Below are 23,692 nucleotides of genomic sequence, written 5' to 3'. Positions count from 1 at the left end.
ACAGTCAGTCCATGGCTCGTTTCAGGTCAGAAACCTGTGTTGATTAGAACAACAACAACAACAACAATGCTTCAACTTAACTGTGAAATAAGTGTTGACAATTAGGCCGTATGTTAAAACAATGACAGTGTCTGCTCCACATGTGTAGCAGTATGTGGAGGTTTGCCTGCATACTATTAATGATGCTTATGGAAAGTTAAAACAATAGTGCACTGGCCACATATAACTGTGTACTACTGGGCAGGTTGTGAACAGTGAATGTACACCTATTGGCTACATCATTTAAAGTAGTCAGTGTTGTACTTCCACAACCCATTTTTCAGTCAATGTATCAAAGCAGTACGTCGACACTGAGGACAACAAACAAAGAAATAAAGTAGGCAAACACGTCACACACTGACCCAACAATACTGTCAATTATGACTGCAACAGCCACGAGATCCTCAAGATCGAACCAAGGATCGATGACAACATATTTCTTGATGCCTGGATATAACACTCACTCAGGTGAATGGCTGCTTGAAACATGCACTGTTCCACACGTGCATGCCAGTCGGGACATATTAAACTATGACAGAAATTCATCTGAGTTTTGTTGGGAGCTGTGGTAGAAATCACAGGCTCCGTGACAGTATCTGCCATCAGTATAACAGCCCATGTTACAAGGCCAGGATCATGCTACAGTGGTTTGGGGAGCATGCTAGTGAACTCTTGCTGATACCTTGTCCATCAAATTCACTAGATCTGAAGCCAATGGAACACCTTTAGGATGCTGCTGAGTGCAAGCACCAGCTCATAATTTATGGGAATTTCATGAGTTGTTCTTTGACTCTGATACCACATGCCTCTGGAAACCTACCAATGACATGTTGAATCAATGTCACTCAGCATCACTGCTCTGTTGTACTTCAAACTTCAACCAACATGCTGTTAAACAAACTGTCTTAATGTGTTGGCTTATCAGTGTATAATGTAGGAGACATTAAAACACTCATATTAGTGAAAATGCAGAAATCTCAGTATAGACACTTATGTATCACATAAATGTCTATGGTACAAATAAATGATTTACAATTTTAGTTGAGCCTATGATATTATTTGCATTCGACAATAAGAATGTGCAGTTACCACTTCTCCCTTCCCGACTCGTTTTTTTCAGTCATTTCCACCACCCTTCTCCGCCTGTTTTTGGATGTCATCTAGCCATCATTCATTTCTGGTAGCTATATATGAAAGACATAAGAGCATTCTGAAAAAATATTTCTGTGGTCCGTTGATATGCTTCTGAAAAAGGTTGACTATTAAAAGTGAAGGGGATGCCTCCATAAGGTATCAGCTGCTGTTAGCTTTGAAGTTGAAATAAGGTCATTTCTGCACTTTAAAAAAAATAAATTATTTAATTGTGCACCTCAGTAGGAATTAAATGCCTTAAGTAATTGCACTTGGTACTTCAGAATCCAGCCCTTCTATGGAAGTGGCCATTGAATGGCTGAACAAATTTGAACAATGATGGAGGAGGACATCTACTGTACCTAGCAATGTTTGTATGTTCTGTTGGCCTTCTCTGTGATCTATTGAGGACACACTGCTTGTGTTAAAAGTCTTTCTTAGGGATGGTATGGTAATTAGACTGAGTGCAGCACAGTATATTAAAATTTTATACACTTTCAACAATAAAGTATTCTTTTGATTTAAATGAAAGGGCAGTTCTGAAATGAATTACATTGATTCTCCAGCCTACAAAACTTGCTAAAGTAATTTCTTATCAACTAATCACTTCACTGAATCAATTTTAGCTAGTTACACGTGCAATATGACAAGAATATTTTTGTCTATCTATCTGATACTTCATTATACTACAAACCTACAAAACCAACAACATATTACATCTACCATAATGAATGTAGTAAAAATTACCCTTCAGAAACAATTGTCCATTTTCCACCCATCAACCGGTAAAGGCTGACCTGCAATCCATTGGCAGGTTTTCCTTTGGCAGTGTCCAGAACATGGGTAGAAATTCCTTTCTTAGTACCTTGAGTGCTCATCTCAGAACCAGCAATTTGCTGTAAATAAAAAATACATTTTTAATTATGCTTTGATATAAAATGTTCATTTATGGTATCCTTTACACAATGGATATCTACACCTGTGAAGCGCACTAGGGTGAAAGAGGTAAAGAAAGAACTAGTGATTATATATATCTACATAGAGAGAGAGAGAGAGAGAGAGAGAGAGAGAGAGAGAGAGAGAGACCTTGAAAGGTGAACACAGTGACTAAATTTGCTGTAAATGTTCTGAATTCTATAGCTATTGGACACTAGTAAATGCAACACTTTTAATAAGAAAATACAAACCGGAGAGGAGTTCAAGTGTGAATGTATGACTTTAATTCGGCCTACAGCAACTTCAGCTTGTCTTGAGGCTGTAGACATATCTGCACTGAGAGACTATCTCTTGAAGAACTTTATCACTTTGAGGGTTAAAAGGTCATGTCAACAGCGTCTAACCTATGACCCATTCTTAACAGCGGAGTTAAGCCTGATTAATCACATGGATATTATTCTAGCAGAGCTTTTGACAACACTTCACCTGATGTTGGTCTACAAAACAGTCTCCCAGTTTTACCATAAAATTTCCTAACTATAGAGAAATAAATAACTTTAGACTTTACAATAACTATTAATGCAAAACTTCTAGCATCTGAGAACATTGTCTTTGAGATAAAGACAACAAAATCTAACAGCACAAATCATTTAGACACCATATGCACTAAAAAATGGATTTTATGACAATACATGCATTTTATGTACTGTATTGAAAAACGTATTCAGTGGCAGCAAATACTGTTTTTCCCTACAATAGATTAAATACATTCAGTAAAGATAAGCAAACAAGATGAAAACAAAACCTGTTAGCACAGGGTGAGGCAGTGAAACGGCACGATTTTGTAAAACCACCAAAGATTTATTTACAAGTAAAATCATAATAGTTGAACATGGATCTCAAGTACAAGAGTGGAAATTAAAGATTTAACTTAAAAACAATCATTTTTTAAATATGGTGTCAGTGAAGGTCACTCTTCAAAATCCGTCTTACTGATCGATTGCTGAGACCAAGTTCTGCGCTGTGCCGTCTCGCGGATTTTCGCGGACTTCGTCCCAACGCTTCGCACACACGATTAATGTTCTCGGGTGTCCGGATTGTTTTTGTGCTGCCGCCTCTTTTCTTTGTTGTGCTAGCAGTAGCTTCAAAGGTTTTAACCCAAAGGAGAATGGCTTTCCTTGATGGCACGGGAGCCCGTGGCGGCAGGTTGAATTCACGACGAAAGGCGCGTTGAGCACCAACCACACTATCCGCGTTTTTGTAATATGCCTTTACGGCATATGCACGTTGCGCACTCGACCAACGCTCCATGGCATTGGCTACTGAAACTTCCACCACTCTAGACGCCCAAGGTCACTTCCCCCACTCTCGCAACCCCCCTCCGCGCCCGACAACCACTATCGAAATCGTGCCGTTTCACTGCCTCACCCTGTAGTTGCATAGATGGAAAACAAATAACCACCTTGTTCACCCAAGTTAACAGTGAAATCAACAGCGTTTTCTTTGGGAGGTAAATGATTAACTTTTGCAAGTTATTTGTGTGTCACAGAAAGACACATCACCAAACAATGGAAACTCCACACAGGAATATAAACAATGTAGGAAACAGACAGATTGCTACTTATCGTAAAGAAGACATGTTAAGTTGCAGGCAGGCATAATTAAAAGACATTTACACAAAGCTTTCGGCCACAGCCTTCATGAACAAAAGAGAAACACACCATAAGGGTGACCAGACATCTGAATAAATCCATACATGTCCTGCTTTTTATCTCTCATCCAGAGTCTTGGTGGAGTTCTTACACTGTCCTCCTTTATTGCAAAGTTGACCACAATAATATATATTTGAAGTTATTCCCATTCTATTGATCTTTCGCCGATTTTATCGATTTTTCACTACTAATATGGATGGATCCATAAGTGACTGCAACTATTGATTATTTAAAGTTTCCGTGTTGCATTTTCAGTTCACGATTGTCTTGGCTTAGCATTATAGGTTTCATGTCACATACTTAGTACTCATGGGTGAGTGTAATTTTCTGTTTATTGAAGCCAAGTGAGTTTGCCTAAATGCAAGTGTACATTCTCAGATGTTCTTTCTTACAAATAGTTTGCCTTCCCTTCAAGAAAGGGAGAACTGAATTCAAAGCAGAATGTAAAATATGTGGAGCTGTAACTTACATCACAGTGGCCAATAAGTTTAAGAAATACCTCGGCAGAGTGTTTTTGTCGTCATGGTTTTATTTCATGGGTACTTAGTCATTCAATCTGTTTATATTCAGAAGACTGAATGAGAACAATTGGCCATAAAGTTCTCCAGTTCTGCATAACATACATAAACATCATTTAATTTATTTACATAAACAAAATTCAAGTCAATGTGTCACTGAAATATTTTAAATTCCTTGCACTAGGTGGCCAAGTTATCTAAGATCATACTACCACTCAGAAGCAAAAGAAAAATCTTCACGCTTGCACTCCAATGCCTAGGATGAACATATTACTTCAGCAACACCAATCTACTTTACCTTTTAAGTGACTGTGTTCTTGCTGGAGAAGGAGCACTAGCATTCCATAATGGTAGGCATCATTTTACCTACAGGTCAATGGACCGCATGCCAAAATTAGATGAAGTAATTTATTTTGATTCAGATGATGCTAAAAAAATCTCTTCAGCCAGAACAAAAACACGAAACATTATAAACAATGTAATTGCTCCTCATGCCTTGAATGTAACAATGTGGGCTTTGAGCGGGACATCTCGTTTTGGTGTCTCGGCCGATGGAATTAGCCATGGCAACATAAAAATGTTCCTCATTCTTATTTAGTATTTTGATTAAAAACTTTGTGGTTTAAAAACAAAAGTAATTGATCTAAAATGTACTCCAAATGAAACATCTAAGACTGTTGCACATTATATTACAGAAACACTACAACATTTGGGTATTGCTAAGAAGTGTGTATCATTTACCAGTGACAATGCTAACACAAACTTTGGGGGTACAAATCACAAGGAAGACAAAAATATATACAGTTGACTAAAGGCATCTTCCTCCCCCCATGAACCATGGACCTTGCCGTTGGTGGGGAGGCTTGTGTGTCTCAGCGATACAGATAGCCGTACCGTAGGTGCAACCACAATGGAGGGGTATCTGTTGAGAAGCCAGACAAATGTGTGGTTCCTGAAGAGGGGCAGCAGCCTTTTCAGTAGTTGCAGGGGGCAACAGTCTGGATGATTGACTTATCTGACCTTGTGACACTAACCAAAATGGCCTTGCTGTGCTGGTACTGCGAACGGCTTAAAGCAATGGGAAACTACAGCCGTAATTTTTCCCGAGGGCATGCAGCTTTACTGTATGGATAAATGATGATGGCGTCCTCTTGGGTAAAATATTCCAGAGGTAAATTAGTCCCCCATTCGCATCTCCGGGCGGAGATTACTCAGGAGGACGTCGTTATCAGGAGAAAAAAAACTGACATTCTACGGATCAGAGCGTGGAATGTCAGATCCCTTAATCGCGGCAGGTAGGTTAGAAAATTTAAAAAGGGAAATGGATAGGTTAAAGTTAGATATAGTGGGGATTAGTGAAGTTCGGTGGCAGGAGGAACAAGACTTTTGGTTAGGTGAATACAGGGTTATAAATAGAAAATCAAATAGGGGTAATGCAGGAGTAGGTTTAATAACGAATAAAAAATAGGAATGCGGGTAAGCTACTACAAACAGCGTAGTGAACATGAAACTTCCTGGCAGGTTAAACCTGTGTGCCGGACCGAGACTCGAACTCGGGACCTTTGCCTTTCGTGGGGTGATGCTGCGGGAATTAGATTAGGAAATGAGAGGCTTAAAGTAGTAAATGAGTTTTGCAATTTGGGGACAAAAATAACTGATGATGGTCGAAGTAGAGGGGATATAAAATGTAGACTGGCAATGGCAAGGAAAGCGTTTCTGAAGAAGAGAAATTTGTTAACATCGAGTACAGATTTAAGTGTCACGAAGTCGTTTCTGAAAGTATTTGTATGGAGTGTAGCCATGTACGGAAGTGAAACGTGGACGATAAATAGTTTGGACAAGAAGAGAATAGAAGCTTTCGAAATGTGGTGCTACAGAAGAATGCTGAAGATAAGATGGGTATATCACATAACTAATGAGGAGGTATTGAATAGAATTGGAGAGAAATTTGTGGCACAACTTGACTACAAGAAGGGATCGGTTGGTAGGGCATATTCTGAGGCATCAAGGGATCACCAATTTAGTATTGGAGGGCAGTGTGGAGGGTAAAAATCGTGGAGGGAGACCAAGAGATAAATACACTAAACAGATTCAGAAGGATGTAGGTTGCAGTAGGTACTGGGAGATGAAGAGGCTTGCACAGGATAGAGTGGCATGGAGAGCTGCATCAAACCAGTCTCTGGACTGAAGACCAAAACAACAACAACAACAACAACAACAAAAACGACATCTTTGAACAACGAGAATTTAATCAATGGGGATGTCTAGCTCACATTTTGCATAGTGCAATTCAGCACAGAGTTGATAATCTTTCTGTTGAAATCTTACTTACTGTCTGAAAGCAAGCCACCAAAGGTTTTCTTTCAGCTTTTTGAGAATACTTAAATGAACTCTACTAATGGCATTTGCATTCATTGATGTTTGTGTTCAATTTAAATATTCTGCAACTAGAAAAGGAGGACAATTCTGTGCTTGAAGTGATTCAAATTTTGGATTCTGTATGTAAGGTGCCAAAGGACCAATTAAATGAAAAATTCATTTGCCTAAAGGTTAAACACCAGCTGGAAATTGCAACATAAAAAGGCTTTGATAAATAAGTTAAACTTTTTATGGAGGAAGTTATGTAGCTGTATCAATCGTGCCATGAATATTTAAGATGATAGCTTTGTATGTTTGACGACTTTTCCTGTTTCAAATGGATGTCTCTTTAAAAAGAGGTTAACTACAGATATGTTGAAAAAAGCCTTTTTTATTTACAAGTTAATGTAAAGCTTTTGAAATTGAATGTGCAAATGTTCTGCCCAATTCTGTAATTTTAGGCAGTTTCAGAAACAGAACAGTAATGATCCTGAATTAGTGGTTTTTTTTCTAGTACAAGATGGGCCAAGTATTTCCATGGAAGTAAGTCTATTGCTTGTCATTCTGAATCGTTAAAAGTTGCTGGCAACTTTTTCAGTATATCATGCACAAAACAAATGCAGTGGACTGATGACAGGAACAGGTTGATCATTGAATATATTAAGGTATGTTGATGGTACAGTATTTTTTAAAAAGAACTTTCCTGCGTATCTTCTTACAACTATCTGCTAAGCAAGCCTACACCTCTACAGGAAGTTGTATCTTCACAGAAGTACCAATAAAAGTTAAGGAATGTTTGCTATTAAATAAATTAAATTTGAATGAATTTTTCTGTGTGTCCTCTTTTTTTATAACTTTGTCATCCTTTTTGAAGCTGTTTGTTCTCTTTTTTTATATACATCAGCATCTGGGCACCCTACATACCATCACAATAGACAGCATTATCTGTAGTGCGTGCTGCAAGTGGGTACAGTTAACTCATGTTGTAGTATCCAAAACAATACTAATAACTGCAAAAAGAATGCCAAAAAGTAATAAAAATAGCTTCTGCTTCTGCAGCAACTGATGCAGAGCCATAAAGTCTCATACACTATGTGATCAAAAGTATGCGGACACCCCAAAAAATATACATTTTTCATATTAAGTGTATTGCCAGGTACTCCATATCAGCAACCTCAGTAGCCATTAGACATCATGAGAGAGCAGAATGGGGCGCTCTGCGGAACTCACTGACTTTGAACAAGGTCAGGTGACTGGGAGTCACTTGTGTCATACGTCAGTATGCAAGGTTTCCACACTCCTAAGCATACCTAGGTCCACTGTTTCCGATGTGATAGTCAAGTGGAAATGTGAAGGGACATGTACAGCACAAAAGCTTACAGGCCGACCTTGTCTGGTGACTGACAGAGACCGCCGACAGTTGAAGAGGATCATAATGTGTAATGGGCAGACATCTGTCCAAACCATCACATAGGAATTCCAAACTGCATCAGGATCCACTGCAAGGACTATGACAGTCAGGCAGGAGGTGAGAAAACTTGGATTTCATGGGCACATCGCGCCTCGCTTCGTGTAAGCAGCGTTAACATTGGACGATTGAACAATGGAAAAACGTTGTGTGGAGTGACGAATCACAGTACACAGTGTGGCGATCCGATGGCAGGGTGTGGGTTTGGTGAATGCCAGGTGAGCGTCATCTGCCGGTGTGTGTGGTGCCAACAGTAAAATTCGGAGGTGGTGATGTTATGGTGTGGTCGTGTTTTTCATGGAGGCCTACATTGGTGTTTTAACCACTTTCTTGCTTCCCACTGTTGAAGAGCAATTTGGGGATGGCTACTGCATCTTTCAACATGATCAAGCACCTGTTCATAATGCACGGCCTGTGACGGAGTGGGTTACACGACAATAACATCCCTGTAATGGACTGGCCTGCATAGAGTCCTGACCTGAATGCTATAGTACAACTTTGGGATGTTTTGGAACGCTGACTTCATGCCAGGCCTCACCAACCAACATCAATACCTCTCCTCAGTACAGTACTCCATGAAGAATGGGCTGCCATTCCCCAAGAAACCTTCCAGCACCTGATTGAACAAATGTCTGTGGGAGTGGACGCTGTCATCAAAACTAAGGGTGGGCCAACACAATATTGAATCTCAGCATTACTGATGGAGGGCGCCACAATCTTTTAAGTCATTTTCAGCCAGGTGGTCAGATAATTTTTATCACATAGTGAATCATACTGCTCAAGTATTGATATGTAATCTTAGTTACCCAAAGCAAGGTGGTCCAGTCATACAGGAAAACAAAAATATACTGTTTTTAGTTTGGTTTCGTATAATTATCTGCATGTTACATTCAACAAAATTGCAACCACTCACTGTGATGCTGAACAAGTTAACAGTTGTAATACACTTTCTCCTTCCTTCTCTCTTAAAATCACATCATCATACTATAGCATACTCAGAAATTCTGCTATGGAGTAGGAGGAGCCATGAAGCACATATCTTTTCAGTTAGTATTTGTAATAAATTTTATTATATATTAATTTTTTGCATCACTGTGCAGAAGATCGAAGATTTTTATGGCTGAATACCTCACTCCTACCTGTGCCCCACTGAGGCTGTGGATAATGTAATTCACTTATTTTTTTGGTATGACAATTATAAATGTTTCCGTTGCTTTCAAACTGTGAGTTACTGTTGACAACAAACTTCATAAGGGAGTAAATGTACTACAAGACTGCTGTCAATATGTCCAAAAGTTCATCGAAAGGTATGTGTCTACACGAACTTCTAGAGTGTACACCACATATTGTCTATTTCACACTTCTGTGCAACAAACATATTGTTCCTCTATGATGAGTTACCCAAGAATATAATGTCATATGACATCAGTGAATCAGAGTATGATTAGTAAAGAACTACCTGAAATTTATGTCTCCAAAATCTGATACTATCCGCAATGCACAGTTGCAGAACTCAAGACAGCTGTAACAAGGGGCTTACGGGTCAGATTATCATCAATATAAATACCTACAAATTTAAAATACTCTGTTTCATTTACTGATATGTCCCCACACATTGTTCCCAATAGCGTTGTCAGGCCCTATGCAGTACAGAAGTGTGTTGTGGTATTGCCGTAAGAGCCAGAAAAGAATATAGTGGGGATATGTAAATATCTTAAATACACTTTTACTTGTCTGTCAAGCTCTCTTGATCGCACGTGGAATACTAATGGTTAGTGTAGTTAGTAACTGTCCTAGAAAAAAGATCATTGCTTAACACCAGTAAACCATACATTTCCGTATTTATGCTGAGGCAAGTATAATAAGGTTCTCAAGTTTTCATAATAATAATGTTTATTCAATATCGAATAATCAGAAATTAACCCTTGAAATAAAACAGATTCAGAAAATACAGATTATTATTCTCAACACATCAGTTAATACTTTTGTTACAAACTAAAGTTTTGTTTTGAAATTAAAAATAAAACATTCTTGATGCAATGTAACTTTTATTACAAAATGGTGAAGTTTCACTCAAATAGCAATTGTCTTCAGACCATATGCTCTGAAAAATAAGTACAATATAGATTTAGAGGGAAATCTAATAATAACAGTTAACGTAAGCTACATAAAATATGACTAAAATTAAAAAGTTATGTCCTTGATGGTAGGTGATGGCTGTGAGCAGAGCACATACCGTGGATGTATTAGTGTCAACTTTTGACTAAGAAAGAGGGGCTAAGGATTAAGTACTAATGCTCTGCTCATCACTTCTTTCATTACATCAGTAACACACAAAACTATTATTAAGGTAATTTAAACATAAAACAGTTGTATAAGAATTAACAGAAATGTTACATAACACTACATAAATAGCTGCTATGTAAAGGTGTTTGTCAAAATACATTTAAATAAATACAGGAGAATACCCAGCTATATGTATTTAGGTAGCCCTCGGTGGGCATTTCAAGAAAAACTCATGCAACATAATCATAGCAAATACAGAGCTATGTGGTGCTGTTGGTTTCAATGGAGTAACAATCATGATGACAGGTAACAGAAGCATATACAGTATTAGGTATAAAGTCGTATATTACGTAGAAATTAGCAGTGCCATGATGACTGGCAACAGAAGTGCATGTAATATTAGGTTACCACTCATCATGACACGGATAATTTCTATATAATATACTGCTTTATACCTAATGTTATACACACTTCAGTTGCCAGTTGTAATGATGGTTACTTCACACTTTTCTTCAGTGGTTTCTATGCACATCAACAGCATCTCTATCCTGCATGGCAGCCAGTTTCTTTGCTACAATTACACTCTAAGAGTTTTCCTAAAATACCAATACAGTATACTCCATCCACTTACAGCCGATTACAACTGGAAAGGTCTCCTGTATTTTTTTAAATGTAGTTCGACAAACTGCTTGATGTAGTAACTATTTGTGTGTCATGTAACTTTTTTAATTAATTTTTGTACAACTGTTCTACATATACATTACTTTAATAACACTATTATCTGCTGTATGCCCAATTAACTTTAAATGATGCAATGTGATAAACATGGGTGGAACATTCAATATTTGACCCATAGCACCTCTGCCCTAGTCAGCAGTTGACATTTGTGCAGCCACGATATCTGCTTCATACACAGCAACTTCCTGCTATCGTGGGAACAACTTATTTTAATTTTGAAAATATTGTGACAAGGATAGATTGTTAGTCTCTGCAATGATTATTCGTTGAGTTGCAAACAGGCATGACAAAAAGACTTTTACATACAACCTTCCAGTCAAAGTCTTCTTCAAAAAATAAATAAAAACACACACACACACACACACACACACACACACACACACACACACACACACGCACGACTGCTCTGACCAGAATGCAACTGAAACATGGTGAACAGCAGAAACAATGTGGACTGGGACAGGGGAGTGCAAAGGGTAACAGGGTATGGGTCGGGGAAGAGGAAACAGCGCTGCCTGGTGGGATTCGCAAGGACTCGAAGTGGCAGAGCAGAGCTGCCAGATGCAGCATCAGAAGGCAGTGGAGAATTGGGGGTGGACAGGAGAGCAGGAATGGGGGAGCAGAGAAGGGGAAAACATCGCTGGGTGCGTAGTGCATAATGATAGTGAGGGGAGGGGAATTCTGAGGAGACGACAGGACAGATGAAGTGAAGGGTGTGGGGACAGTGGGTTACTGTAAGTTGAAGGTGGAATGATTTCAGGAGTGGAGAATGTATTGTAAGAACAACTCCTGTCTGTGCAGTTCAGAAAAGCTGGTGGTGGAGGAGAGGATCCATATGGCCCAGATTGTGAAGCAGTCTTTGAAAATGAGAATGCTATGTTCAGTTGCATGTTGCATGTGGTCCACTTTGCTCTTGGCCACAGTAAGGTAGTGACCATTCATTCTCGTGGACAGCTGGTCGGTAGTCACATCAAGATAAAAACTGAACAATGATTGCAGCAGAGTTGGTACATGACATGGCTGTTTTCACAAGAGGACTGGCCTGTGATGGGGTAAGATAAGCTTGTGTCAGGAGTGAAATACAAAGTGCTGTATGGGTTGATTGGGCAGGTCTTGGATCTGTGTCTCACTCTGGGATATGATCCCTGTGATAAGGAGCGGCTGGAATTGGCTGTTTTATAGGAATGGATTAGGATGTTGTGGTGGCTGGATGGGCGACGGAACACCACTGTAGGAGGGGTGGGAAGTATTTTGAGTAGGTTGTCCATAATTTCAGGGCACGATGATAGATAAATAAAGCTCTGATGAAGGATGTGGTTTAGCTGTTCCCATCCAGGCTGGTATTGTGTGATGAAGGGTGTGCTCCTTGGTAGCTGTTTCTTGGAGGTAGTGGGGGGATTGGGGGTGTGTGTGGATATGGCTTGCGAAATCTGTTTGCGGACTAGGTCTAGGGGATAGTTCCTGTCTGTCAAGGCATTAGTGAGACGTTCAAACATACCGGATAAGAGAGCTTCCGTCTCAGTAGATCAACCATCCCTGGCTAGCCAGGCTGTCTGTGAGGGAATTTTTGGTGTGGAAGTGGTAGCAGCTGACAAAATGCAGGTACTGCTGGTGGTTGTTGAGTTTAATGTGGACAGAGGTGTGGATGGCACCATCAGGGAGGAGATGATCAATGTCCAGGAAGGTGGTATGCTGGGTTGTGGAGGACCAAGTGAAGTGGATGGAAGAGGAGGTGTTCAGGTTGTGAAGGAATGAGGTTAAGGTGCCCTGGCCCAGAGTCAGTGAGTGGAAAGGAAAGGAGCATTGAAGGGGAAAAGATTGTTGGATGCGTTGACAGAGAGCAGTGCACAATGAGAGTGAGGGGAGGAGAGCTCTGAGGAGATGACAAGACATCACTGTAGGAAGAGTGGGAAGGATTTTGGGTAAGATGTCCCTAATTTCGGGGCATGATGATAGATAAACAAAACCCTGACAAAGAATGAGGTTCAATTGTTCCAGTTCAGGGTGGTATTGGGTGACAAAGGGGGCACTGCATTTCAGATAGTTCTTGGGGATACTGGGAGGGGAGGGGACGGGGGGTGTAGGGATATAGCAGGGGTAATCTGTTTGTGGGCTAGGTATGGGGGATAGTGCTTGTCTGTGAAGGCCTTAGTGAGACCTTCAGCATACTGGGCAAGAGAGATCTTGTCATTGGAGGTAAGCCATCCCTGGGTGATCAGGCTGTATGGAAGGGATTTTTTGATGTGGGAAGGAGGGCAGTTGTCAAAATCTTTGATGTGGGAGGCTTGATGTCAGGCAGTTGGTCAGTGAGGACAGAAATTCTGTCAGCTACAATTGGGCATCCAGAACTATTAGGAGGATGTAGAAGGTGGGTGTGTGGGGGCGTCATAGGTGTAAGGAAAGAAATAGGTTCAAGGGAGAGGTTCTGGGAAGGGCCTGAGGCTTTAAGCAGGGATTCGAGGTTATGTTGGGCTTTGGGATTGGAGCAAATTGGCATGCTGACAGAGTTTATAGATGGAGGAATCAGACAACTGGCGGAAGCTATCTGCCATGTAGTCACTGCGATTCAGAATGATGTCATGGAACCTTTGTCTGCAGGTAGTATTTTAAGTCATGATCTGTTTTCAGGCTGTGTGTGGCTGTCCTTTCTTTTGCCGAAAGGTTGGTGTTCTTAGGAAGGGACCAGAGAAAGGATGGTAAGGGCAAGATGGAGGTAAGAAATTCCTAGAAGGTGATCACAAGGTGGTTGGGAGGTAGCGTTGCTCACGTCCGTGGGTTTAACCTTAAAATACCCTACACGTGCCTCCTGGGTGGTGCTAATTGAGCAACAGTGATTACAGGCAGCCAGACTATCCAGTTCTTTTCAGAGCTCATTAACAAGAAACATTGGACCAACTATCAGACTCCTTCAACTGAATATCGAAAGCATTAGCAGGGCAAAGTGTGACTACCTGTCAAAATTTTTGCTGGACAACAATATCGATGTCGTCGCCATTCAAGAAACTCGTGTTTCCAGCGAAGAAATATTCCGAAGCCGAGGTCGAATTCCTGGATATTCTGCACTTGGTGTAACTTACCACGAGGTGTATGGAATTGCTACGTATGTCCGTAACAACATAAACGAAGCTTTGCTGATTTCTGTAAGTGTGGAGACAGATATACATACAGTTGTCATACAATTGCACGGCATTACTAATACAAATGTTTACAAACCACCCAAAACAACATGGCCTGATTTTGTCCTACACACAGCAGAACATCCTGCAATTTACATAGGAGACTTCAATAGTCACCATGAACTTTGGAAGTACTCTCAAAATGATGAAAATGGGAGCATGCTTGCAGAATGGATCGAAGAGAATAATATTCATCTAGTGTTTGATGCCAAAGATCAAGGCACTTTCAGGTCAGCTGCTTGGGACAAGGATTCAAATCCTGACTTATGCTTTGTCAGCTGCAACGAAACTGGCTTTCCCATCAACACCACAAGGAAAGTGATAGATGCCTTTCCTCACAGCCAACACAGACCTGTAATAATACAAATTGGCTGCACTGTTCCTGTCATACGATCAACTCCGCATGCTCGATGGAATTTCCAGAAAGCCGACTGGATGAAGTTTTCAACGGAACTGGATAAGACCATTCGATGGATACCTTCATCACATAATAACTATCAACGCTTCATTGGTGCAGTAACAGCAACAGCTAAAAAGTGTATGCCAAGAGGATACCGAAAAGAATATGTTCCAGGATGGAATGAGGAAAGTGAAACACTGTACCAATACTTCCAGCAAAGTGGTGACCCAGAGATAGCTACGGAACTATTGTCCAGCTTGGACATGTCTCGGAGGCAGAAATGGGCAGAAACAGTCAAAATTATGGACTTTACCCACTCGAGCAGGAAAGCATGGAGTCTTCTGAGAAAACTGGGAGGAAGTGCACCAGCATGCAGAAAAAATTCCGAAGTAACACCAGACCAAATTGCTTCCCACATCATTACCACCTCAAGAGTACCTCCTGACAAGAAACATACAAGACATATCAGACGACAGCTTCATGACCTTAAAAAGAAGGCATCTCCCTCATCTGAGTATACCCATCCCTTCACAGTTTCAGACATTGACTCTGGACTGAAGGACCTCAAACCTCTTAAGGCACCTGGATTCGATGGTATCCACCCAGAATTCCTGATCCATATGGGAGGAAAAGCTACGAAATGGCTGGCAGAATTCTTCACTGACATCCTGCTGACTGGTCAACTTCCATCTGAGTTTAAAAAGGTGAAGATAATATCTGTTCTGAAACCTGGCAAACCCAGCAACAGGGTAGAAAACTATCGCCCCATTTCCCTACTCAGCTGCTGCTACAAGCTTTTTGAAAGGCTAATATATAACAGAATAAGTAGCACTATCTTAGAGAACGTTCCAGTTGATCAGGCAGGCTTCAGACCAGGGCGTAGCTGCTGCGACCAAGTATTGTCTCTCACATCCTTCATAGTCAGGATACCAAATGAAGCAGAAAACATCTGTGGCATTTGTTGATCTAACTGCCGCCTTCGACACTGTGTGGAGGGAAGGCCTTATCTACAAATTTCTCCGCATCATACCCTGCAGAACAATGGCTCAACTGATTAACAGCATGCTAAGTGATCGGAAGTTCCAGGTAATCACTGGAAGCAACATAAGTAAGGAGAGGAAGCTGAACAAGGGATTGCCTCAAGGATCAGTTCTCTCACCCTTACTGTTCAACCTATATCTACCTGATCTACCTGACACTTCGTCCAGAAAATACTGCTATGTCGATGACCTGGCTCTAGCCGTCAAACACCAGGAAATGAAGACAACAGAAGAGATTTTAGCCAATGACCTGTCTCCACTAGACAATTACTTCAAAATCTGGAGACTCCAACCCAGTGTGAGTAAAACAGAAGTGTGTTGCTTCCATCTAAATAACCAGTTGGCGAATGTAAAACTGGAGGTAAGTTTCAGAGGCAGAATTCTTCATCACAACTGGAACCCAAAATATCTTGGTGTCATCCTGGATCGTACACTATGCTTCAAACAACACCTTCTTAACTTAGCTCAAAAGCTGAGGACTCGAAACAACATCCTCCATAAGCTATGCGGAACTACCTGGGGATCTTCAGCAACCACCCTGCGAACTTCAGCTCTGGGCTTGGTATACTCAAGTGCTGAGTATTGTGCACCTGTTTGGATGAATAGTCATCATACAAGGCTTGTTGATACCCAGCTGAATACGACAATGCGCATAATATCTGGCACAATCAGATCTACTCCAGTTTATTGGCTTCCACTGTTAACCGGTATAATGCCTCCTGATCTACGCAGATGTACTGCCCTTATGAGAGAATTCCACAAGATCTCCAGGAATTCTAACCTACCCGTGCATAGCGACCTGCCACTTTTAAATCGCAAGAGACTGAAATCACGTCATCCAACTCTGTGCGATGCTGCTGACATGGTTGCTAAGAATTTCAAACCTCTTGAAGAATGGAAAGGTCGGTGGGAAGCAGTGACAGATGTGCACCTGCATAACATCTTCTCAGGTGCTAAACTTCCAAGTGGATTCGACTTACCACGCAAGACGTGGTCTACTCTAAACAGAATCTGTACCAGCCATGGGCAATGCAGGGATGCTCTCTTTAAGTGGAACAAGCTGCCTGATCCAGCTTGTGACTGCGGGGCTCCATACCAGACTGTTCACCACATTGTCAGTGAATGCAGGATTCGAGCCTATCACGGCGCCAAAGAGGACTTCCTGCTAGCAACTCCAGATGCAGTGCGCTGGATTGAAGGACTGGATATTCAGTTGTAAAGACAAACTTAAGTTTCTTGTGTGTCAATATGTACATATGTATATGTAATTTCATGATACGTCTGTATTAGCCATACGCTAAATAAATAACAAGGTGGTTAGGTGGGAGGGGGAAATATCTCTGTTGGATGGTGATATGAACTGGGAGAGGCAGGGATCGGGAAGAGGAGAGGAAGTCTTTGACAAGCCCAACATGGTTAAATCTGGGTTTAAGGTGAGGTCTTTGGATAGGACTGAAACTTCTGTGGAGCTGAGGATTTTGGTGGAAAGGATAACAGTGATATGAGATTTTTTTACATGAGGTTTTAGCTGTTGTGCCACAGGCTCTTGTGAATTTAACCAGTCTACCTCCACCCTCTTCCCTGACCCCAAAATTGCATCCTCCCTTACCTCATTAGTTCTGTTCTTTTTTCCTTTTTTTATGTGCATTTTTGTATATTTTTACATATTTTTGAATATCTATATGTATTTTATGTATCTTTTCCTGTTGTCCAACTGTCCCACATCTACCTAATACTTTCATTTGCCCATTCCTGCATCATTTTCTGTTTCCCCACTGCCATACCTCAGAGAAATATACCATTCACGGGCTGAAACTCTGTCACATCTTGTTCCTTAAATGCTGCCTAAACCATGGAATACCCCCTCCCTCAAACGGTCTACCATAAAATTCCTTTCTCTAGTTCCCATTCCTCCTTTCACAATGACCTCTTCACCTTTTCAGATTCTGCCTGTCTCTTTCCCTCACACATCTGGTAATGCAAAAATTTCTCCATGGCACAGACATCCTAGAACCACCTCTCCCCCTCTGCAACATACTGCTACCATGCAATCACTACTACATGCATCACATCTCTGAAATCAAATTCCTTGCACTCCAGCATCTGGAAAAGTATTTGAGACATCTCCTACATAAGATATCCAGTCTGATGGCATCATTCTGCCACCTCATGCCACTATTATCCAGCCCCTATCCTACCCACAATGTTCCTCCTTGTCGAACCCTCACAGCACCCTGACCTTGCCTAGCTGATCTTTTCAACTTTCCCCATCTCCCAAAATTTCCTTTCAACACATTGCTAAATCCAGAGAAAAAACAACCCCAAAACACTGTTGTTAACTTTTCCACTGACACTGTCAGCCACATAAGTTTCACTCTTATTCAAAGGCCTCACTTTCAGTTCTACATTCAAACTTAACAATGCTGGACTTGTCAAAGGCCTACTCTACTTCTTCAAGTCCTTGTGATGGAAACATTTCTCTGCCACCAGGCCCTCCAACCACAGTCAACCTAATCTCAACACTAAACTCTGCCTCTCCCAGTTTGTACCACCATCCAACTGTGATCCTCTCCCCTCCCCCTAACCACCATCAGCAACACTCCAGGAATTCCTTACCTCCAACTTGGCCTCACCATCCTTCCCCTGGTCCGTTCCTCACAAAATCAACATTTCAACAGAAAAAAGGACAGCCATATACTGTCTCAAAACAGATCCTCAGCTCATCATTCTACATGCAGACAAAGGTTCCATGGCTGTCAGCATGAAGCTGTGATTACCTGGTGGGAGTCCTACACCAACTGTCTGACTCATCCACCTGTGAACTGTGCCAGACTGATTCCATCCCAGAAAACCAACATAGCCTGCAATCTCTGCATAAAGCCTTTAGGCCCTTCCCAGAACCTCACCCCTGAATCCATTTCTCTTCTTGCCATTATGACACCCCACACACCCACCTTCTATATGCTCCCCAAAATCCACAAACTCAATGATGCTGGATGTCTCATTGTAGCTGGTTATTGTGCTCACACTGAAAGAATCTTGGCACTCACTGACCAACAACTCTGAAATCTAGCCTCCCACATCCTTCACCTACTCTCCACCATCCTCACCCCTTTGTTACAACAGTGAAGATTAGGTATTTTGTGTATGATGAATTTATTAAAAGTGCATAACTATGTTTCATTCTGACAGTGTACCAATTCTGTAAATATCAGCAGTTCCAGTTTACTGTAATGTATTCACATATTTTGACCGTCTCCTAATATATGATCAGGGTAGTGAGTATTATATTCAAATGTTTTATGTTTTTTATGTTATTCTTTCTGACTTGTACCAGACCAATGAGAATAATCTCATTTTTGGGTCTATGGAAAAAAAGCTGAATCTAATCTAATCCAGTAAATGTTCTATTGCAATCATGACTGCTTTAATTTTATTTTCAAAATATTCCATTAAGGTTGCTATTTTATTCTCCATAAAAACATTTTCAAAAAGTACTAAATTTTTGAAAGGAACTCATATAGGGAAAAAATGGATTTTAAATTACAATTATTTTTAATTGGTATTTTAAGTTATAAATGGGAAGGGCTGTGAGCTTTCTACATAAAGCATGGGCTAACTTGAGCCCAGCTGGAAGTGCATCTTTTTCATACAACCCAGTTCTGTGGGTATTTACATCATATCTTAATTTTTGTTGGGTATCATGCTGATTTAAGTCACAGTTTAAGTTTGAATTTATTGTTTTCACAAGTAATATAACTTTATACAAACCGGTTCCGACATGATTCTATGTGTTGGGCATACAAGTAATTCTGGCAGCTTTTTCCTGCAGCATTAGTAATATCATTAGGTTAGTTTGCATTGCTACACTCCATACTTATACAACATACTTCAAATTTGGTGAGAATAATGAACAATACACAGTTTTTAGCTCATACACATCTTTACAAAATTTGGTAATCATGTTTACAGCAAAAATGTTTTTGTACAGCATACTGGCTGAGGAATCTATTTGCATGTCTAATGTGCTACAGCTCTTTAAGATGACAAGTTTTTCATAACGTATTCTGATTTTCAAAGATTAGATTGTGCTGACTCAGGATTGTCATTGGTCTTTCTCAATTACTTTAGAAAATTCAGTTAAGATTGCAATAGGTTGACAGTTTACAATTGTGGATTTATAACTTTTCTTGTAAATCAGAGTTACTTGTTCTATTTTCTGACTGCTTGGAAGACTACATAATGCAGTTACATCATTTACTGCTGTGGTCATGACAGCAGTCATATTGTCTATGAAACTTTTTAATGTGCTAGTGGACAACCATGTGCTTTCTTTAACAGGAATATGCTTATACATATACTGGATATTGTTGGAGAGTTCACTGATCAATTTCCCAACAGAAGAAAACTACTCATTAAAAACATTTACGATCTGATATTGGCATTTGATGGTAATCCCTTTATAGCTGATGGTAAATTACTGGCTGATTTCTCCTTGCAATCACTAAATCTACTTATAAGTTTCCAAGCAGTTATGCCAGTGTTACTAGATTATTACTATGGGTTTACATCTAGCTTATAATAGTAGATCTTTGTAATATTCATGATAGTTGTTAAATTCGACCTTTAATCCATCAAGAATGACACACTTTAGCACAGCTCACTGGAAAAGTCTGAGTTTTTCTCTCACTGTTTTCACTTCATGCAATGACTTTTTTGTATTTTTTGCAAAATGCAATGACTATTTTGTATTTTTTGCAATCATTTATTGGAAAGGCAATTTCTGGACATGAGACAATGAAGCAATAATAAAAATCTGGTGCAAATTCACTGCGAGTTAAGTAGTTCTTTTCCTAGCATTTTCAGCTAAAAAGCCTATTGTTGTGATTTTAAATATTGTCTTCATGGGTGGTTCTTCTTGTGACTTTTTTTTTCTTTTTTATTTTTGCTGCTGACATAATGATTTTCAGCTTCTATCAGCCCCTGAAAAGCTTGGAGGTCAGAAACTGGCGAGGTTCAAAACTGCAAAGTGAGACATGTTAATTACAATGCTATCAATAAACGATTTGCTGCTACTGACCTCTCCAGTTGGCTCAATTCTCAGGAAAGTAAAATTAAACTGATCTAGCATTAACATTAGCTTTTTCGAGCTGGCGTCAGCAGAAATTTCAAGCTAGCGTCAGCAGACAGTGAACGGGGTTTAAAAAAAAAAAAAAAAAAAATTGGTGGGCAAAGCTTTCGTAGTACTGTGTTTTGCTGCTAGGAGGACAAAGTGCGAATATTCCAGTGACAGTAAGCCAAGTGCTGTCATTGAAGGAGGTCAGGATTAGTTTCGGCAGAGTTTATAGTGACAACTGTTTTGTGTGACTGACTTTTGCAATGGCTGATTTTTGTGAACAGCTTGCAGTGGTGAAATTCTGCTTTTTGCTTGGAAAAAGTGGAATAGAAACTCCTGAAATGTTAAAAACAGAATACAAGGACAAAGCTACGAGGAAAACTCAAGTGATTCAGCAGTTTTCTCATTTAAAAAATGGTGAAACATCAGTTGATTTCAGACATCATTCTGGCCATCCTTCAATGGCCATAAGGTGTCTGCCAAATTCATGCCATGACTGATGACCAAAAATAGGATCATGTGGAAGCATACTGTGCTTTGAAAGACGAGTCTCAAAATGATCCAAATCTTTTTTCAAAAAATTATCAAAGGCGACAAAACTTTGTGCTATGCTTACGATCTTGAATCAAAGCAACAATTAAGGCAGTGGAAGACTTCCAAGTTCACCTTTCCTCAAGAAATCTCGTGAAGTGAAACCAAATGTTAAAACGAGGTTTTTTCCCCATGTGAGAGGAGTTGTATATGCAGAGCTTGTTCTGCATGGTCAGAAAGTTAACCAGGCTTTCTCCTTGGAAGCTTTGAAAATACTAGGCAACAAGTGCAGCAGAATTGGCCATTTTGTGGCAGTTGGGTAAATGGTTTTTCCATCATGACAATGCTCCTGCTTATACAGCCCTGTCTGTACGACAGTTCTTGACCAGAAATGGTATGACCCCTATTCCTCAACCTCCCCCCCCCCCCCCCACCACCCAACACTCACCTGACCTTGCCCCATGTGACATTTTTTTTCCCCTCCAGTGAAAAGAAATATGAAAGGAAAGCATTTTGCTGAGGTGAAGAGAAAAAAACAATGGAGGTTCTGTCAAACATCACAAAAGATTAGACAAGTGTATTAGTGCAAGTGGGGAGTACTTCAAAGGGGACTGAAGATCCGTTCTTTTTTAAAAAAAAAAAAAAAAAAAAAAAAAAAAGAAAAAAAAAAAAAAAAAAAAAGAAGAAGAAGAAGAAGACTACCACAGGGAGGTCTGTATAGACCCATAATGATTAAGTTCTCATTTCCCCCAGTTGCTGCTGATTCCATTATACCCTCTCTATGCCAAAAATACTTTTTATGTTATATTTGCTACCTCTCACAGTAAAAGTTGCTATCCTATCATCACTTTTCTCTTTGCTGCTGAAGGCAGAAAAAAAGATCATGGAAGTGGTTGACATATACTAATTAGTTCATTTGTATACTAATATTCAGTTATAATTAAAACATCAGGGTTATCAATCCCTGCAATTGCATCCAAGTCATTGTGCTTATTGGTAGGATTTTAAAAGATATGTTGACTTCACATGAATGTAAGTTTGGATTACTGAACACTGGTTGGAGATGTCACCCTACCAGATTGTCCAGCATTTGAACTTATAAGAATCATGTTTAAAAACAGTCATGCTATTGAACAAAAGTTATTTCATAATAATTTGCCAGACTTTTGATTTCACTTTCACATGGTTTACAGCCAAAGCTAGAAAATACTAGTATTAAAACTCTCCCCTTTCCATTTTTGTTCCTATTCTGTTACAAATGATACTATGGAAACACTACTGCCTTTGTATCTCTGTACTTGCCTTACTTAATCTTATCAATGTAGTGTTTGTCCACCATACAAGCTGCGGAAGGTGAGTAATTATTCTGCAAATTCTGTGTGAAGTCACCTCAAAATTCTATAAATTGCTTTTAAATTACTGTCCTTGTACTGCCCCCTCTGCAATTTGCTGACAATATTTATGATGTGGCATGTTGATTTGGTTGACATTATTTTCTAATCATAAATATATAGGAAAGTCCAGATAAAGACAAGTAATATGAGACAGAGAGAGAGAGAGAGAGAGAGAGAGAGAGAGAGAGATGGTGGATGGGGCTTATGCGGGATCCTTCCTTTTGTAGAGGACATAAAAAGATCCTAGGATCTTGAAAATAATGCTGAAAATCATTTTTAAAAGCAAGGGGGAATGCTGTTGAAGAAACAGATATGAAAGAGTGACAAGGGTTTCAAGTTAGTGGCAATATAAAATACATTTGATACTTTAGTAAAAGACTTACCTTCTGAGCAGCTACAATACTGCCTTCAGTGCTCAACATATTTTGCTCGACACTGACTCTGTTATTGGTAATAATTTGTTGACATGCAGCCTCAATTCCACTTTCTTCACTACCAATCAAATTTTGTTGTGCCTCTGTATTTTTCTCTCCACCAATATCACATGGGAACTAAAAACATAGTTATTGTATTTCTATTAATTTACAAATGAAGTAACACTATACTTCTGAATAAAAAGTAACATAGTAATACAAGAAACTTATTAATAGCAAAACAATGAACCTAATTAGTATGTGTGAGTTAAGAAATGTGGGAAAATTTTTTTCACTACGGAAAATCCAGCATGTAATAACGACAATATTATGAGAAGGATAGATTGCTTTTCACAATATAGCAGAGATGCTGTCGCAAATAGGCAGAACAACAAGGCAGTCAAAAAAGTACGCTTTCGGTCAGAAATGCCTTCAC

At 39.8% G+C, this 23,692-nt stretch overlaps 1 protein-coding gene across 2 annotated transcripts in view; it reads right to left on the bottom strand.

Moving 5' to 3' along the window:
- The window catches only part of LOC126480986 (uncharacterized), a 76,752-nt gene that overhangs the window by 25,172 nt on the left and 27,888 nt on the right, over positions 1-23,692 (bottom strand). For both annotated transcript variants that reach the window (XM_050104425.1, XM_050104424.1), the window contains exons 3-4: positions 23,227-23,394; positions 1,918-2,066 (exon numbers count right to left, since the gene is read on the bottom strand). In XM_050104425.1, coding sequence (XP_049960382.1) covers positions 1,918-2,066; positions 23,227-23,394 — 317 coding nt within the window. The remainder of the gene's footprint in view (positions 1-1,917; positions 2,067-23,226; positions 23,395-23,692) is intronic.

The sequence above is a fragment of the Schistocerca serialis genome, chromosome 5, assembly GCF_023864345.2.
Source record: "Schistocerca serialis cubense isolate TAMUIC-IGC-003099 chromosome 5, iqSchSeri2.2, whole genome shotgun sequence".
Lineage (NCBI taxonomy): Eukaryota > Metazoa > Arthropoda > Insecta > Orthoptera > Acrididae > Schistocerca > Schistocerca serialis.
The sequence above is the reverse complement of the archived record's forward strand: the minus strand, read 5'-3'. Positions and strand labels throughout refer to the sequence as shown.